The sequence below is a fragment of the Hermetia illucens genome, chromosome 1 (assembly GCF_905115235.1).
Source record: "Hermetia illucens chromosome 1, iHerIll2.2.curated.20191125, whole genome shotgun sequence".
Lineage (NCBI taxonomy): Eukaryota > Metazoa > Arthropoda > Insecta > Diptera > Stratiomyidae > Hermetia > Hermetia illucens.
In genome coordinates, this window is record NC_051849.1 from 105129358 (window position 1) to 105149510 (window position 20153).

The 20153-nt window shown below is 39.7% G+C and overlaps 1 protein-coding gene across 1 annotated transcript in view; it reads left to right on the top strand.

Annotated features, from left to right (window-relative positions):
* The window catches only part of LOC119661220, a 32394-nt gene extending 12880 nt beyond the window's left edge, over window positions 1-19514 (top strand). Inside the window, exons 2-3 of the mRNA XM_038070445.1 lie at window positions 16619-16702; window positions 16757-19514. Of these exons, the coding sequence (XP_037926373.1) occupies window positions 16619-16702; window positions 16757-18721 (2049 nt within the window). The 3' untranslated portion in view covers window positions 18722-19514. The remainder of the gene's footprint in view (window positions 1-16618; window positions 16703-16756) is intronic.
* Window positions 19515-20153: the final 639 nt, after the last annotated feature.

Sequence of the window (20153 nt, forward strand, 5' to 3'; positions counted from 1 at the left end):
TTGCGCACTGAGGCGACTAGGTATCATTCAGGTTCTGTTCGAATACAGTCAGTTACCCCTGACTGCAAACTATCCAATGGGCACGGTTCGCAACATTTTGGATTGGGGGATGTGTTTTTCGATTTGTACAGGGCGTGGGTATCACCACCCAATAGCGGTCTTGGTAGGCAAGAAGCTTGGTTTCTGGTTTCTAACCGATAACGCCTCACGCAAGGTAACCAGGACAGAGTGGAACACCCCGACATGTTGCAAGGTTATAACACAGTATTCTTCATCGACAAATGAAAGATGGCCCTTGGAGCCGCTCGGGGTTATCTCAAGTAGGCATAGTGTAGCTGAGTTGTACAGTCTTCCGATGGGACGGGCGGTATTGAAACTCTGTTGATTGGTAGGGAATGATCCAAGCCCCAAGCGTAACATAGTTATTCTGGTTAATAGCCAAGCATTCATGAACACTTTAGACTCAGTGGCGTATGTCCTTCAGACTGGTGACAATGCACGGACGGGCCGAACCGACTGGGCGGCACGCTTAGTGGGGATAGAGCGGGACGGTGCGGATTGGCCAGGTGGGAATCTGCTCTTGCTAGTTACAGTCAGCGTCCTGCTGGCAAATGTGAAGGCTGGAATTTAACAGCCCCTGACCATAGATGTGAAGGACATCTTTTTAAAAGACCAGATGCGTGCAAATTCGTACTTACCCTACAAAGGATCATACCACCAGACTCGGCAACCCTGTAATTCGCATTGCCGAAGTTACAGAGGACGGTGGAAGTTTGAGACATTTACTTTGCGAGCTAATAGAAGCAATAGAAGGTTGCTATGAATTTTTAAAATAACTTTAAATTTCGATCATAATTATGTGTTTCTGGAGTTCGATAATTTTTACAATAAGGGGAAAAAGGTGTGAGATACAAGAAAAGGGCATATTTTTTTTAGAAAATTTTCTTTCGAGTATCTTATATATTAATGTTTTTCTAACTAGTGTACATTATTAAGCATTATTTTTAGAATATTATGCAAAATTTTCGCAAAAAAAAATAGAAAATTAAGCCAATGGTAATGGTGAGAATTAAATCACCTCAAAAAAGTCTCCCTCCGGTAGTCAAAGTAACAATTATTGCTTCATCCGAAATTACAAAACCAAAAAGATTTCTTTAGTACATAAGTTTATCTTGGATTTGTACTAAGGAATTGACAAAATATTCATTTGTGAATTTTTGATGAAGGTGTAAATAGAAAACTTGTAACTTTTGCTAAAAAAATGCTTATTGTTTTGATTAAAAACTAAATTGTAATTGGAAATAGAGAAATCCTTTGTTCAAAATCAAGTATTTAGTATGTTACAAAGTGTGCAAAGTTTAAGCGAAATCAGTCCAGAAGTTTTTGAGAAATGTTTACTTCGGGCTTAAAAGAAAGATTTTGAGGAAAACGCGATTAAAGTTTGATTCATGAATCTTCTTTTTCTTCAGCCTTTGTCCAGTTCACAAACGGGGTCGGCTCGTCGTGATCGCTTTCGCCATTGAGCTATCAAGCCATCGTTGTTTCGGCCTGCCTTTTGGTAGTTTACCCGTGTGACGATCTCCATAACAAAAACAAAGAGGAGTGGTGAGAGGGCGCTTCCTTGATGAACGCCAACAGAGACAGGAGGCGGTTTTAATACACCTGCCATACTTCGAACTTTATTTTTCGGATCGTGGTAGAGCAATTGAACCCAGTGCATGAGTTCTTCTGGTACTAAGTGCTGTCGTAAAGCATATCAGATGAGTTCGTGTGGCATACGGTCAAACGCTTTCTCTAGAGAAATGCAATGTAAAGAGAGCAATGTTTCTCACGGTTCTTCTCCATGAGTAAATGGAATAAAATGAAAAAACAATTTTTTTTTCAAATTACATAGAACAGTTGATTCCAAAGCATGCTTTTACTGCATTGCAGGACGAATTCTCCCATTCTTGAGTAGCAACCTGGGTTTTGCGTTCTGCTTTCCATATGCGATTTTCGTCTTCTTAATGACGATCCGGATAGCTCAAGTGGTTAGAGTTACGGTTCAAATCGCACTGGTGGCAGAGGGATTTATTATCGTGACTGGATGTCGGATTTCAGTCGACTCAGCTGTAAATGAGTACCTGAGTCAAATCAGGGTGATAATCTCAGACGAGCGCAATGCTGACCACATTGCCTCCTACAGTGTACTGCAGTGTACCGTTACGGTCTTGGATCAAGTGCTCTAACACACTTCAAGGCCCTGATCCAATATGGATTGTTGCGTCAACGATTATTATGTTATTATTATTATTAATGACGACGAAGGAGATTCCATTATCTATAACTCGAAAAAGTTTGCTCCTAATGGCATCAAATTTTCTGGCAATATTTCTTACACGTTGCGATATCAGAATAAAATTAAAAAAAATCGATTTCGGCCCCCTTTCCCCCCTTAATGCTTTTGAAGTTGTATCTTGTTCAAAAATGATGTTTCTAAATATCCATCACGCTAAGCTTGTCTTATATATGTTAATACCTCATACATAGAAGTTTATATGGCGCTTCGTCTCTTCTTTAGTAATCATATCGTTTTCTGTATTTATTCAGTCCATTTTCACATAAGCTGATAGCATATAATATACCCCATTAGCAGCTACTTTGATTCACAAAAGAAAAACAAAATCAGTTCTACAACTCTCAATTTATCTGTGTGAAGTTTTGAAACCCTATACAATGACGGAAGTGCTGACATAAAAATTCAGATTAAATATAATATACAGTGCGTTCATAAATGATAAAGCCACTGTATTTTTCTGGAATATTTGTTGTAATTAATTTATTTGGAAACACTGTTTAATGCGTTAATTATGTTACCTACAACATTCATTTGCTTCGAAAGGTCAATTTGTTTACCCTGTAATCAATGAAAAATATCAGTAGACTTTATGAAACAATGGAAAGAGAAAATGCGTTAAATGTCACATGTCCAACCGTGAAATTGCTCATCACTTGTGTTCATGTTACTCGACAATTTTCTTACGCTCTCAAGTCCGAAGTTATAATGAAAAATCAAAATAAGGGTAAACAAAGGGTTGTCGCAGATTCCGTAGCGATATCGGCCCCACGGCGAACCAGTGACAGTTTGGAAGAGTCTACAAGAGTTGCCAAGCCTCTGTCGTATGTGAAAGCTTAAAGTATCGATGTTAAACCCGAAACATAAAGAAATGAGACCATATTTTGCGAATTATCATCAGATGTCTATGTATAAATCGTTCCAATGTGCATCATTTTTAAGGTTTTGTTTGCAAAATAAAACCTCATTAAAATCGGTTCAATGTCTGTCTGTCTGTCACACACACTTTTCTGAAACGAAATTTGGTAAAAAGGTAAAAACTGTGAACGACCAGACATGCAGTGAGTAACATACTTCTACGTTGTGGTTACGGAGGGTCCTCATATATGCAAAAGGGGGGTGTATTTTTTCTTATCGAGTATAGTCATGTTAGGTATCAAATGGAAGGTCTTGGTTAGTTCTTTTCGATGCCGGCCTTAGTTTTGACATTTGTTGGATAGGCGGGGAGTGGGAGGAATTGAAAATGATGATCTCCATTCTCAGAAACTACCCAACCGAAAAATCTAAAAAAAAGATCATGAAGAACGGTTCGGTTCTCAGAAACTACCCAACCGAAAAATCTAAAAAAAGTCACGAAGCTGCCTCTATACGGTGTCCAGGGTCTTGAAATACTCTCCATATCGATAGCTGCTCAAATTAAGTTTAAAATAGTATATTACTATATTTTCGGGGAAATTGAGTAGAAGCACCCTTTAAGTTCATCTTGGAGTTATAAAAATTTGTAGTAATATAGATTACAGTATGAAGCATGTTATGCCCATCAATCAAAATTATAGTATTACTAACAAAGTTGCAGCAGCTCAAAGTTGTCTGTACCGTTTAAATTTACTGCAACCCAAAGTACTCAATATGAATATCACACTAGTCACACGCAATCTGACATGTTAAATGCATATATACATAACGGGCTACGTGAAAGCGCGATAGTTCTGCACTCAAATATACTCACAGATGAAGTAAACAAAACCTTTCATACCTAAAGCGCCAAGCTTCTGGTTTCCCAACTTATTATTTACACTTGTGTGAAACAAAGCTTAATAGAATTGATTCAATATCTGTCCTTTTGCTGGTCATACTTGATTTATTCCGAAACCGTGAATCCTTTTACATACAGCTAGTGGCATTCTTTTACATCGGGTTTAAGGGGGGCTCCACATACATATATCAAGGGCTATTTTTAATTTTGAGCTTCACCCTGTTATATAATTATTTGTGCAATATAAAAATTCTTCTCTAAAAAAAACCCTTATTTTAATTTAATCTTGTTTTGTAGAATTATTATGGTTTTAATGTGTTCTACCAAGAACAAAACATAATTTATTCTAAAAGTATAAATATAAATACAAAAGAAACATAAAATTTAAAAACTTTATAGTTTTTTTCATATGGGTGGAGGTGGAAATCTTAAAAAGACGCTTCTGCGCTAGGTGTCAGCAGTGTATGGGATTCTCCCCTACTACAACCACCCTTACTTTTCCGCCTATATCCTCGCGGGACCATTGTGAAGTATTACACGGCGAGGACTCTAGTTTACACAAGCACAAGTAAGTCACACGTGTGTCGCGCTTTTCGGGCTCCAGTTCCTGCAGCTTTTCCTGTGCATTTATCGCACTCCAATTTGCTGCAGACCCCAGCATCTCCTCCACGAAATTATAGGGTCCGATAACTGCGTTAAGGGCGTCGTTTAACCTTTCTCTTTCATTCGCGAATCTCGGACAATGGAACATAACATGCTCCAGGTCCCGAGCATTCGGGACAGTCTGAGGACTCATCCAGTCCGAAGCGTGTCCTGTAAGGAACTGCGTTGCACTCCTGCAATCAGCAGCCGGCGACTAGACTTTGGCCCACCAATAATAGACATCGTCTTTGCTAGATATGAGCCTTTGCTGTCTTTTCGCGCGCATACTCCAGGTGCCCCTGAAGCTCAACTTGCCATCGGTCATTACCCCTAGGTATTTAATGATTGATTTTGAAATGATCTCGTGATTACCAACAGCGTTGTTTTTCGTGCAATTGGTAATAAGGACCTCCTTCGTCTTATCTTCCTCCAGGTCCAATTTCACCATTTAGAGCCATGCTGTGATGGCGTGAATGGTTTCGCTTGTATACAGTTCCACGTCCTGGTGGTGTTTCGCAACTACTACCACTGCCAAATCGTCAGCAAAACCAATGTTGCCTCCTTTGGCACGCGAAGGCCAAACACTGCTTCGTACATGATCCTCCATAGCAGGGGCCGCAGTACAGAACTTTGGGGAAGCTGCAGTCACAACATATTCCTTCGGCCCGTCGTCCGTCTCGTATCAAAAAAGTCCTTCCGAAAGGTAACTTTCGATTATTCGAGCTAAGTAACCAGGGACACTCAATTTAGCCAGGGTTCTCTTAATCCAACCTCAGTTGGCCGAGACGTTATTGCGTACTGCCGCTCCGATAGACCATTCGCTAGCTCGGCTAACGGAAGCATCCTGGTGTATATCACCCTCTCCGACATCTTTCCCATAGTGTCTAAAAGACAGGGCGATATAAAGAGGGTGCGCCAGGTGGTTTTTGGTGCTTCGGTAGCAGAATAAACTTACTTTGCTTTTTCCACTGCGCGGGAACACTCCTTCCACCATGCACGATTCAAACGTACTTACCATGAAAAGAATTGCGATTATTTTGAACAAGAGTCTCGGGCACATCACTTGGGGTGATTTTTGTCCACGAATCTTGCTCCTTACAAGCTTGTAAGTAGCGCCCTATGGGTTCGTATTTGCATCAAGGCGCAACTGCTTGTAGCAATTCCGCTTCCTTGCCCGCATAACCTTCTTAAGGCTACTTCGAAGATCGCGGTATTCCTTCTTCGACTGCCGATGTTCTGGCTTCCCTCTGGTCCTTTGGCAAAGCCTCCTCGCTCGCCGATACGGTGCTGTCAATAGCGCGATTTCCTGGTTTCATCAGTATTTTGGTTTCCTACTGTGGTGAAACTTCCGCCGCGGCATTGTAGAGTCGCATGCCTTAATTATCTGTTTACATAACTGTCTCACTTTTTCCAGTGCCGTTCCTTTCGGGTCGTAACCTCCTTCAAAAGCCGCTATGAATGTCTCTTCCTGGAAAGTTATAATGAATGAACCCAGCTATCCTGGTTTTTCCCCTTTTGTTGCTCACTTGACTGACTTCCTGATATCGAGAAAGATGGCCTGGTGGTCACTGGGTTCAGTGTTCACCTAACCTAACCCTTTACCTCGGAAGGTGGGCACGCATCTAATGTTGGCTAGTACGATGTCCAGCTCCGCGAAGGTTTCAAGCAAGATGTTTATTACTCTAAGTCTAAGGCCCACGCGTTGAAATGGCTAGCAATGATTTTGTGGCTGTGGTCCTTAGCGCCCAACATCAAGCTGTCTAGCATCTCCTCATATTGCGCTAATGTCGCACTACGAGGAGGATAATAGCTGTAGATATGGACGCTGTTGAGTTTTGCCCTTACAAAGCTGGGTTCTGGGAATGCCATTGTTTCTTGGATGACTTGCTGTCCACATGCCCATATCGCCGCGTTTCCCGATGAGTCTTTCACCAACGTAATTTCGGTACAGTTCACATATCACCGCCACGTCCACATTCTACCCTCGAATGGTTTGCGAGAGCAAGTCTTGAGCTGCCTCGCAATGGTTGAGGTTGATTTATATGAAGCTCATTTGACTTTACAAAAGTTGTTCGAAATATGACTAATGTCCATTATATATTGATTCAATTCCAATTCCTTTTTCCACTAAAAGATCCTAAAAAGTACGTGAAAATAAGCCTTCGGATGTGGTTTTTCCCTTTTAAATTCAACAGAAATCCAATGGGATTCCATTTAATAACATTGATGACAAAGTTAAACAAGTCAGAAAATCGGAAGCTGGACGCTTCAGGTACGAAAGGTTTTGTGTATTTCTTAGTACGTAGCACGTAATATATGCATATATTAAATAAGAGTTTAGTCTTATTCCACAATTTTAGTCTTTGTCCTGGTACATGCAGGAATTAAAAATTTGATATAAAAATACAAATTTTAAGAACAATTTATTCCAAAGGTCAAATTAATGGAATTTCCGAAGAACAATTGCAACCCAACTTAGTCACTAACAGATGCACTTTTCTTTTTTATAATTTTGGTGTCTACACCGCCGCGGTTGGAACAGAAGAGACCGGCTTATTTCCATGCGGTCCTTACTGTCCCAACCAACGGCATTTTTCCACCGCTAATTCTCCACTCCCTTGGTGCGTTCTAAAAATGAGTGAGTGGAGAGTTCCGCGCCATCTACTCGTCCGCATCCGCAACATTCGAAATAAATTTCGAATGCTGCAGATCCTGCCGCGCCACAAGAGTATCTACTTTCGGATGATATTGACATTCATAGTCTTGAATTTGCAAAGAAGCAACAATTTTGACGTATTATAACTTTGTTAGCCGACCCCGCTTGTGAACGGGACAAAGGCTGAAGAAAAAGAAAGAAGAAAAAAGATAACTTTGTTAGTAATAGTGCAAATTTCGTGGTGCTAGGATGAACTTAAGGGGGGTTTTGCATCCAATTACTAATAATTATAGTAATATTCTATTCTTAACTTTATTTGAACAGATATTAGTATGAAAGGTATTTCGGAGCCGAGGCACCATATAGTGGTAGTCTCCTGATTTTTTCAGATTTTTCGGTTGGGTAGTTTCTGAGAATGGCCCCTTAAAGAAATGATCACTTTCAACCCCCCCAACTCCCCACCTTTCTAACAAATGTAAAAACTAAGATTTGGATCTGGAGAAAGAGGTGTTCAAGTGAAGTGCGACCTTACCGAGAACACCAGTGACACCAAACAAGGATGAACTGAAGGCAGATCGTTGGACGACAAAAACCGTGATAACACCCACCAAGATGCGCGACGGCCGGAGGTGCTCCAAGAACAAGGAAGGGATCCATTCAAAAGAAGCTCAACTTTGAGATCTCCACCATTGCCAAAGACGATGAAGGATAAAGTACAGGCATGGTCAACAAACGCCAAAAGTGAAGGAGCGTATAAAAGGAATAACCCTGCCGGGGCTTATAGGGAGCAGAGTCTCGATCCGGAGGATATGTGTTTTGGACACTGTGGGGAAAATGTTAGAGCAGATTATCTATAATAGATTACTCCCGGGTGTTGAGAGTCTAGACGGCCTTTCAGATCGGCAGTATGGGTTCTGTAAAGCCAGATCAACCATTGATGCCATCAAATTGGTTACTGGCTTGGCTGGAAATGCAATCCACGGAAAGGGTAGTACTAGCAAATATTGCGTGGTAGTCAGCCTGGACGTGAAAAATGCATTCAATTCGGCCAATTGGAATCTAATACGCAGATCCCTAGCGAAGGTTGGTATTCCTGATTATCTCGCTGCTATCGTTGATAGTTATTTAACTGGAACGAGGCTCTGGTATGACACCGATGACGGACCCAAAGAGTACGTTGTTTCTGTGGGTGTCCATCAGGGCTCCGTATTGGGCCCACTACTGTGGAACATCATATACAACGATGTACTTAATCTTCCCCTTCCGGAGGAAGCCACAGTTGTGGGTTACGCTGACGACATAGCGCTGGTTGTTGTCGCAAAGCATCTCGAAGATGCTGAGTTATACTCAAGCGAAGCAATCAGTGTCGTTAAAAGTTGGCCAGAGAGCTCTGGTCTGATACTTGCAGAAGAAAAAATAGAAGCGGTCCTCATCACTAAGCGCCGGAAGAGAAATTACGCCTGTATTAGAATCGGGAATCATATCATCACTTCCAAGCCGTCCATCAAATACTTGAGGGGTGGTGATAGACAGGAAGCTCAGCTATAAGCAACACGCATGGCCCTGGCGAGGATGATGCCGAACGTGGGAGGGCCACGGCATATCTCTAAATTGCTTATACCCAGGGTGGTGACCTCAATCATGCTATATGCGACCCCAGTTTGGAGGGAGGCATTGCAGATGTCAGTTAACATTAACAAATTGAGCACAGTCTACAGGAGGACAGCCCTGAGGGTATGTTCTGCCTTCACGACTGTTTCAGATGATGCAGCGTTCTTCATCTCTGGAATGATGCCGATTGACATCTTGGCAGATGAGATGGCGAATATATATATAATGCGGAGCCAATCTCTCCCTTATCGCAGACGAAGAACGCTGAGAGGGAAAGATCCATAAATACATGGCAAGAGCGGTGGGAACGGTCGGGAAAGGGTCCGTGGACTCACAGGCTCATTCCTGCCATCAAGGAATGATGGAGAGACGACACGGTGAGATTAATTTTAATCTAACCCAGTTTCTTACGGGGCATGGAAGATATCGCCAATACCTGCACAGGCTTAAATCCGATACCTCACCCGACTGTCCAAATTGCGATGGAGTCCCAGAGGGCCCAGAGATTTGTGAAAGGAAGGAGGAATTTAGAGGAGAGGTGCTGGTACCAAAAAATCTAGTGCCGAAAATGGTAGCACACCAAGAAAATTGGGATGCGGTCAACTCCATGATCGCATCTATCCAAAATAACCTGCGAAAGGCAGAGGAGAGGAGAAAAGCGCGGTCACGTACGCCGTGTATAGAAGAAAGGTAACTAAGCCAGAATGAACTGACTCCGCCCGTGATGTAATATCTTATGATGGTTCCGCGGGGCAGGGAGGGAGTCGGGGGTGGTTTTAGTAGGTAAAAATCCCACATGCTGGTGTGTCCAGACCAGTGTCTTTTAAAGATTTTCACCTCCTGAAAAAAAGGAGACAGACAGACAGACAGTAAACCGATTTTAATAAGGTATTGTTTTACACAAAACCTTAAAAAGATAATTGCCTCTATCATTTATAAACGGTTGAAAAGTGGACAATTTTACATAACAGTGGTTATTAAAAGTGTTGGAAAAAAGCAGTGGTTCTATCATTTATGAACGCACTGTATACATATGTATCTTGCAGTGGCTGCTTTCATTTGTTGATAAAAATTTGAACTTTCTTGCTAGCGTTCCATAGACGGTTGAAGCAATTCAGTGGTTTTCGTTTATTCTAAGGGATAATAAAAACCTAAGCTTTCGTTATCTAATACTAAATTCCCTCATTTAAAACAAATATTCACTCAGTTTGATAGCTTCAGAAGATGTACGCAGCATATTTTGTAAGGTACTAGATAGAAGCTGTTGTCAAAGGTTCTTGTGTATTTGTTTGTGATTGGTTAAATTTAAAAATAAGTGTTTGTTCACCTGCAGTGATAAATTCCTTACCTAGTTCTGTCTTCAGTGGTATTATACAGAGCGTTAAAGAGGACTTCCTCCTTTCTGACTCCCATGTGAGCAGTGTACTATCGAATTCTGCTCAATTAGTTTCTTTTCGGTTGTGGTTTTGCTCTTTTGGGGAACTTCAACTTATCTTCCTATTTTCTTTCTAATTCGTGTTATCCAACTTTCAGAGCAACTTCTTGATTGTGTTTGTATGATGGCTGAGATTTATAAGAGAAAACGCACTGGGAAACCCCTATGCGCTGTTCCTGCATTTTTTCGGTCAGTGTTTCTTCCGGTTGGCTATCGGTTCATTTCTTTAAATTCTAGCCGAGATTGGTTTGAAACTCTTTCTGATACTTTGTGTATTTAAAAAACCATAATTAAGCTAACATGTTGGGTCGACTTGGTGCAATATTGTATACAACGCAAAGTGGACCGCGTAAGGTTGACATTGATAATTCAAAGATGGTATATCATTCCAAGTATTTTTAAACCCGGGAGACGGTGACAGAATCTTTCCCCATTTTATACAGCATGCCTTTTGAGGGTTGATTATTGACGCAAATATAAAACAACAATAGGTAGTGGAAATTTCATTTCCATTTGTGAAAATTTTCGCGTTTTTCTCTGATTGTGAATTGTATGCTTTTCAAATATAAAGAACTACTAAGGACCAATTTTCAAAGATATGCAATTTGCTCTAGCCCGAAGCGGTTTTGAAATTGCATGCCGATGAATGGAATTCAAGTTAAAGTTAAAACAAGCCGGGAAACCGGAAGTTGGACCCTTCAGGTAGAGGTTTTGTGTATTTCTTTTATAAAAATATTTTAGTAAACATTTGCCCCATTAATACCTAGCACGTAATATATGCATATATTACGTGAAAATATCCACTTTCGAGTGATACTGACATCTAAAGTCTTGAATTTGCGCAGAAGCAACAACTTTGACCTATTATTACTTTGTTAGTAATAGCGCGATTTCTAGCCGGTGGTAGGATCATGCTCTTTCCTATAGTATACATTGCTGAAAAATTTGGTGATTCTAGGATGAACTTAGTGGGGGTTTTGCAGTCGATTACTAAAGATTGTAATAACATACTATTGCTAACATTATTTGAACAAATATCGGTATGAGGGTATTTCGGAGTCTAGGCAGCATATAGTAGCACCCTCTTGATTTTTTTTCCTGATTTTTCGGTTGGTTAGTTTCCGAAAATGGGTTCGAGAAAGAAATGATTTTCGCCAAACCTGTCGCTTCTGTGCAAATTCAAGACTTTAAGTGTCAGTACCACGCAAAAGTGGTTATTCTCACATAATATATGCATATATTACGTGCTAGGTTCTAATGCGACAAATAATATCCACTCAAATATTTTTATACAAGAAATACACAAAACCTTCCATGCCTGAAGCGTCCAGCTTCCGGTTTCCCGACTTGTTTATTCTGTTGTCAAATTCGAATGGATTTTTTTCTAAAGAAGTAACGTGGGATGCATTTCAATTTCCTTGCGATGTTTTTATTCCTTAACCTTTAATTCATTTCATTGGCTTGCAATTTTAAAATTTATAATTTTTTTTCTTTTCCATTTGTTTTATTTGGACCCTTCACTTGGAAATGTGAATGACTGTCTCTCCCTAGTGAAGTTTTAGTATTCACACCAGAGGATGTGAAGTTTATTCAATATATCATTCGGTTGTAGGGAATTGAACCCAGGTTGAATCAAGCATAAACATCAGATAGAACTTGAAAAGCTCTTTCTTGTTTTTGAGGTGACACGTGTACGTTGGGATTATTAGTTGCCATCCTCAAATTGAAAAGAATACATTTTTTCCCTTCAAGATAAAAGTTCCAATAAGTCAATTCTTGTACGTCTTTTGATGGAATGTCTTCGGTCTTGGCCACTTGCCTATTTCATTTGTATCTAAAAAAGCACTGATTCCAGTACCAATACAAAAGTATTTTTCCTCGAAACCTATCCTTACAGTACGCAAAAAAGAATAATACAGTAATAATTGCAACAATTCAATTGGATCAGGGCCTTGAAGGGCATAAGAGAACTTCATTCAAGATCGTAACGGTACACTACAGGATTACAGTATCCTACAGGAGGCAATGTAGTCAGCATTGCGCTCGCCCTGATTACCCCGAATTGACTCAAGTACTCATTAACAGCTGAGTCGATTCGTATCCGACATCAGATCACGATACACTGCCACCAGTGAAATTTGACCTCGACCTTTCACACGACAGGATGAATTTAAGGTCAACTTCTAAAAGTTGGTAATATATTATTATATAATATATTATGATTATTATTATCGGAATGGGACATATTTTGAGGCCTAGATTTGATGTAAGTGCATGGCCCTAAATTTTTTCAGTCATTTGGGTTGGGTTGTTTCCGAAAATGAGTCCAGTGTCACTATAAATTTGTACATGTTTGGCTCTCGCCACTCCTAAGTTTCAAGAAAAGTCGCAACAATGGAACAATAATTTGTCCATCGCTGAGCTAATAACTAAACAAATGCTGGTCATACACGACCTCGAAATCCCTCTTCATGCCACTCATATTGGTTTTAAACCGCACTTTCTTTCGCGTAAATCTACCTGCGTTCATGCGGTCTTCTTTCTTTACTAGTCCGCAATCGCAAAACGCGATTCATAAAATCTTTTCTTGTCACTCTTTCTGCATGGTCATCCGTCCTTTCGAGGTCTGAAATTGTCCGCCACAAGCCGCAAAGAAACGAGACCGTTCAACCGATCGCTGATCTCAAAGTTCAAATTCATCATATGATCGAGTTGTAACCAATTAAAAAAACGCAATAAACTGTACCAAGTAGGCCCAAAACATTACCTATATACAAAATGCAGGCAGCGGCTATTTTGGTATTGGAGCGATTTATTAAAGAGTATTTAGTGTTTAGGAAGATTAGGAAGATAGGATTAAATGTTTTTGAAAGGAAATAAAGCCAATATGATATTTTTAAACAAAATGGTAAAAGTAGGTTAATATTGGAAATACAGAACGTGGTGTAGGAAATAGGAATTGGAATCATGAAAGTCTATTCCTAGATGAAACATACCACATCCACTACAACAATTGGTAATCGTTCCCGGATTGTCGAAATTCATTTTAGATTTCTCCAGGTCTCCCTGCCTTTACTCCTCCTCTACTATTCTGTGCCACTCTTTCGTCGGTGACATATCCATTGTCATTTTCATGCTTTTATCTTATTATTATCTACCTACCGATACCTGATCCGTACGCTAACTCAGCTCATTGTTGGAGGTTTTGTCAGGCGGTGTTAGCGAAGACTTGGAGTTTTTGAATGGAAAGTGACCACCCATGTTATGTTCTTACATTTGGGAATATTGACGCGAAAGGGAGATTTTCCTCGGTCCCGCAATTCAAGCGCAATGCGTTCGCACCCACTCGCAGAAGCAATAAGAACCTTCAGTTCCTCCTCCATCCGCTTCCATGTTCCGTCAGTCAGCCAGATCTTATGGCGCACGTTAAGAATGTGGTTAGCAACCTCATTTGCATCGGAGAGTACTTTTGGTGGCCACCCAGTGCTTGTTCAAGGTGCCTGCCGCTCAGCCAATAAAATAGTTTTCCCACCGTCGGATGAGAACCGGGTACCGTAATCGAACCGGGCTGAGCTTCGGGGGTCACTTCATCCAAACGATAGTCTTGTACGGTGCCGATGTCAACAACTCGCTTGTTTCTCACATCCAGAAGGCAACTCGACGCAAATTCACGGGGTTGGCCTGATTAGATGTAATAATTTGTTGAGACCCAAATGATCTTATGGCGGACTGGGCTATATGCCGTCAATGACAAGGCGGGAGAGCTTTAGAAGCCCGTAAACCTCTCATTTTACCGTTATGACTCCCAAGGCCGTGTTGCCCCATCACAGGTCCGGGCAAGGCATTATCACAGCCCAGTTTGGCATTCAGATCATCCACCACAATCGCAATGTCGCATTGAGGAAACCTCTCTGGGATTATTTTGAGTTGGTCATAGAAAACTTACTTCTCCTCTATATCAGAAGCCACCGTTGCATTATTTGGATGTTCCTAATCCTGGACGGGAGTCTCGCAGTTAGTATTGTGCATTATACCGGCTCTCAAAACAAGAAGACACCTGACAGAAGTGGCATTAATCCGTCAATTGATTCACAATTGCTTCCCCAATAAAACAACACAGTCCCGCAAGAGGACTGTTCCTCATCTTAACTCGCTTAACCCCAGAATGGCCAATCTGTATCGCTTGGAGCAAGCAAGCAAGCAGATTGCCTGCCCAGAAATCTCTATTCCTTTTAGTGGTCTTTTACGATAAGCAAGGAATACTACCACCCTCAACTCATACAGGGGGCTGTGACTAGGAAACGATAACCCACAAAATTGTGCTATGTAGAATTATGTAATGAAATTTTGAAATTTACTTCATCTTGAACCTAGATTCAAGTCAGATCTATTATAACCTTTCTTATACATGTATTTGCAATGAGAGCAGCTTATAGACTAATTCGCTTAGAACTATGGAGAAATAACGGATGTGAGGGTCAGAGAGCATTGGATGAGTTATTGGGAAAAATGAATCCAGTTCTTACAATGTCTTCTAATTCTCGGGTAACCTTTTGGTAGAGGATAAGAAGTTGAATTTTTGACCACCGATTCCCATGAAACAGGCACAATCACTGTCAGCGGCAGTGACCTGCCCAGAACTGAGCGATTTAAATACCTCGAGGCAACTCTATCAGCCAATGGACAATTACGATATGAAATTTCTTCAAGCATTAACGCAACTTGGATGAAGTGGCGTTCCACTGGTGTTCTCTTTGTAATGGACGTATCAATGGAAGTCTCAAATCTAAAATTTACCACAATGTCGTCCGTCCTGTCGCTCTCTATGGTTCTGAGTGTTGGCCGACTATAAAAGACAATAAACGGCGTCTTGCGGTAATGGGGACGAAGATGTTGCGTTGACTAGTGGCGTGACACGTTTTGATCAAATCCGAAATGAGGATATCCGCGATCGATATAGAGTTGCTACAATCGTGAAAAAACTGCGAGAGAGGCGTCTTCGATGGTGTGGTTACGTAATTCGCGCTAAAGAGAGTTCACTTGCCAAGATTGTTCTGAACAACGGTGGCTTGAAACGCTGGATGGGGATTTAAAAGCCTCGAGATTGCATACAAATCAGGCATAGTCATTGTGATGTAGAGGGAAATGAAAGCTCGGATGCTTTAACAAAAGAGGGTTCAATTTCCATCATCTCGGGACCGAAACCAACTATTGGAGTATCAGTAGCATAGGCTAAGGTTCTCTTCAAAAACTGGGGTCAAAGTTGCCATGATGATAGGTGGCACAGTCTAAATGCTGCTTGAAACGCCAAACACTGTCAGAACTTAATAAGCATACTGCAAAGTTTATCTTGCCGAAAAGCAGGAAGACTTGCAAAAGTATTGTGGTCATTCTGACTAGGGATAACAGAATTCACTAGCTAGACATATATTCAGAATAGGAGGTATAATATATATGTCCCTCCTGCAATGAGGAAGTGGAATGCATGGATCATTTGCTATGTGAATGCCCCGCCTACGGGCGCATCAGACATGAGGTATTTGGTGCTGATATTCTCTAGTTGCTGTGAGTTGCATCAAATCCAAATCCTATGATATATAAACGTTGGACGGAGGAGCCGAGGAGAAATATGCACTGTCATTTTTTTTGGATTAATGGTTGCATGCCGTTATCATGCATTTATTAGGTGTTTAAACAATACAATATACAAACCTTTACTGTTCACAGAATTAATGGCTTTTTTTCATGAAAAGGTTATATAAAATTGAATTTGGAGATGTATCTACATAGCTTTTGAAAATCCAAAAATTTAGACCAACGGGACCAAATCTAACGAGAACTAACTGACCTTATAATAGTTGCAACTCATTATTATGAAGTTTTAACAAGTTGCTTTGAAAATAGACATTTTGGCTGAATGAGTCCTTCTGTTGAAATATCCCATGACATATCAGCACCCGCTGGATATTTTAATATATAAAGCATTGACATCTTCATATTGATTCAAAGTAGCTCTGATTTTATCTAGTTTCGAGAATAGCAGTTAGTCATGGCACTTCCTGTTTATAATTTGCCTTAAGGAAACATATTGCATGAAATCATGACATCGATATCGATTTCTTTCTATCTCTCAACTCAAACCCTCCAACAGTATCTGATTGACCTTTTGAAATTCCTTTCTAGTGTACGGCAATCAAAGAAAACAGCGGCGATGCGGATAGCGCAGAAAAAGAAGCAAGTTTCTCACTAGAGAAAACGTACGATGAGGTAAGTTTGTGCTTTTTATAGATGTGTGAAATAATAACCAAAAAATACTTTCAGATTAGCATTTTATTGAATGCAGCTTTTCAACAAAAAATCCCCGGAAACGATTGCAGTACTATGAATAGTAAAGATAACAATAGTGATGATAATGAAATTCGTAGTTCGACTAGGTTATCGCGTTCGATGACTGAAAAGCGAAAGGATTATGTGAGACGAGTCTCGTGTGTACCTAACCGCCAAATTAACAACTATGGAACAGTCCACCGAACGTTCAAACCAACAAATAGTAAGGCTTCCACTAATATTAATGATAGTAAAAATAATAACGAACCGGCCACCGAACTTTTTTACGAAAACATCATTAAAACCAGTGATAGAATTAACAAATACAACCAGTTGGTTGAGAAGAGCAGCAAAAGTTCGCCCTTACTAGCAAAGAAACACGAGGATAGGCAAGTTCAGTCAGCTGAAGAAGAGGATATATACGAAATTGGCATGAGTGAAAATGACAATACTCCAAAATTGTTTCAAGTTTGCATACTGGTGGGTTATAATACTAGTACAGGCAGTGCATATGTTAAGCTGAAATTCCCGCCAAATGAACCAACTCCGGAAAATATCGAGCAATTGGTTTTCCCAAGTAGCGAGCTTATTAAATCTGGAAAAGAGAACCAAGAATATTGTTTGATATTAACCGATGACAACGGGGTGAAATTCTACGGCTTTTGCAGACGAGTTTTGCCCGAAAACTCGGAGATGTGTCTTCCAATGGCGTATTGTATAGTGAGTGCAACGAAAGCTTTAGGATTTTACCAAAAAATATTAAAAGAAATAGAATCTCGACACGGACAAAGTGAAGCTCAGTTAATGATAATGTTACACAACATTCAAGCAACCAAAATTCCAAGTGCTGGCAAATATTTACACGTAAAGCTACCACTATCCATCCGACCAAAAACCCTCTTTTCGTCTAATCATAAAATATCGCCAAAGCGACTAAGTTTAGAAGCTAATCCAAAGTGGTTGACAGAGTCTGCGACACAAGCTGCTTTCGCCGACTCAGATTTCGATTCACCGAAGTCGACAAAACGACACTCTGGAGTGAAATCGTTAATGGAAGAATTCGAAGACAAAAAACATCAACAGGCTCCTTTCGATTTGAGCCTTATAAACAGAAGTCTTATTGCTCGTGATCCCAGATTCGATGAAATTCTGATTCGTCGCCCCAACGACATCCGGTTGGAGAACACCGAGCTTAGCGATATATTAGAATGTCTTGGGCCGGAGCTGTTAATAAATGTTTTTGCGAGTTTATTGCACGAACGAAAGGTTATTTTACAAGGGAAAAATATGAGTTTGATTTCTAAAGCGATATTGGCCCTCGACACGATTTTATATCCATTTCAATGGCAGTATACGATCGTTACAATATTACCACAGAGCTTAGTCGAAATATGTCAGGCTCCGTTTCCTGTTCTAGCTGGCGTTCTTGAGAAAATCTCTTTCGAAATTGAAGACGGTATTCTTATTGATATGGATTCAAAGCAGATTGTGCAGTGCTGTGGCGACGAACAAATGATTATTCCGGAATCGCTGCGAAAGTCTCTACAATTATCTTTGGAAATGGTTGATCTCATCGATCAGGGTAAAATGCTTTCGAGCGTTCTGATAAGTGAATCTTTTCTGAGATTTTTTGTGGAACTATTCGCGAATATTAATCTAAAACGATTTCACAAAGATGACTTTATTCAATCGCATCACGAACAAACTATAAAATTTTTTCTCGAATGGTTTTTAGAGACTTCAATGTTTCGTCACTTTTACAATGCTCGATATGAAGATAGGACCTCCGAGGACGTTGAATGTGATAATTTTTATATTCTTTTTGACGCACGAGTAATGGAAAAGAGTGAGAATTCAGTGAAAACATCACAAAATATTGAAACCATCGTGAAGAATTCAAAAATCATCAATAAGAAAGGAAAAACGTTTAGGGATAGATTCAAACATTTTTTGAGCTGAATACATATAATATTTTAGATATTAAGACGTAGCCGATCATTGATTTGCATTACACGAGCTAGATGAAGTGAATGATTGTGGGAAAAAGTTTATTTATGTAAACGTAATATATGATATTAGGAATTAGTTGGGATGTATTCGGTGATTGGCAAAGCTGCTGCATTTATAAAAAACTACTGAACGTCTCGAGAATACTGAGTCTGACAAGTTTTAGTCACTTATGTACATTGCATGATTGGTGTATTGCAGATGGATGGTTACAACTCGTGATCGGTTAAGCTCTCTTTTTGACAAACGTGTTTGCATATTTTATACTAAAGAATCAGTAGTGCCTTATTTATGCCGCTCATATACTAAATTGTCTCTAGTAGATGATCACTCGCCATAGAACTTGTTTTTTGTTAAAATCGGTAGTCTTCCAGTGCGCTTTACAATGCATTTGGTTCGATTTTAATTCTTATTAGTAATATATGTATCATAAGCAATTTAATTAGTTTCACCAGTCATACCTGTTTTATTGTTAAATCCCGTCTCTAATCCAGTGATTTATTGAAGCTATTTGTACCCTTCGCAGCTCGGGCAATAGAGGACAAGATAATGGTTTGCAAATCTATTTAAAGAACTACTATTAACTTTCTTAGGCAATTGATTGCATTTCTTTCTACTGACGAATCACATCTTGCTTTTGTAGTAATATAAGGTACAAAGCAATAATACAAACTTTTTCTTTTAAATATTTATGGACATTGTATACAAACCTTTACAAAAATAAAGTTTTGTTTGAAGAAATAAACATTGTTTTTAGAGCAAAGCAAACGAAGCAAACTTTATTATTGGTCATTCATATATTTTGACATATTGCTGCATATCATCTGCCTCGCAATTGGCTGCTGTTACAAAGTAATACTACTGCAAGAACGACGCGTGTCCTGGCAACTGTGTTGAAAAACAGCAAAGATCGAAAAGAACAAATGTGGTAATAAAATTGTAAGTTTTAATATTTTTTCATTTACTCTGCAAGCAGTTCTCCGTTGATTTCACATGGAAGGAGCGAAAATTCGACAAACAGAAAATTTGCTTGAGTATGTAGCATATTCACACTTTTTTTTGCTAGTTGCGGAAGTAAGAGTTACATCTGGTTGGATGAAAAGTTCAAATTATTTTGTAATTGTTGAAAGAAGATTTTTATCTAGGCAACTTGCATTTCCGTAACGCGAGTATTTGAATGATACTCGAGTTCTGTTTCCTCTTGAAAACTTATTATTTTTTTCGTTTTGTAAGTGGTAAAAAGGAATAATTTGTAACGGTTTCTAATTGAACACTGAGATTTCAAAATTTTATTCCGTTATATTCTCCGCGATTACATATTTCGACGTTCTATATAATCATCAATAAAGATCGAAGAATGCAATCTTGAAATCGTTGATAACTT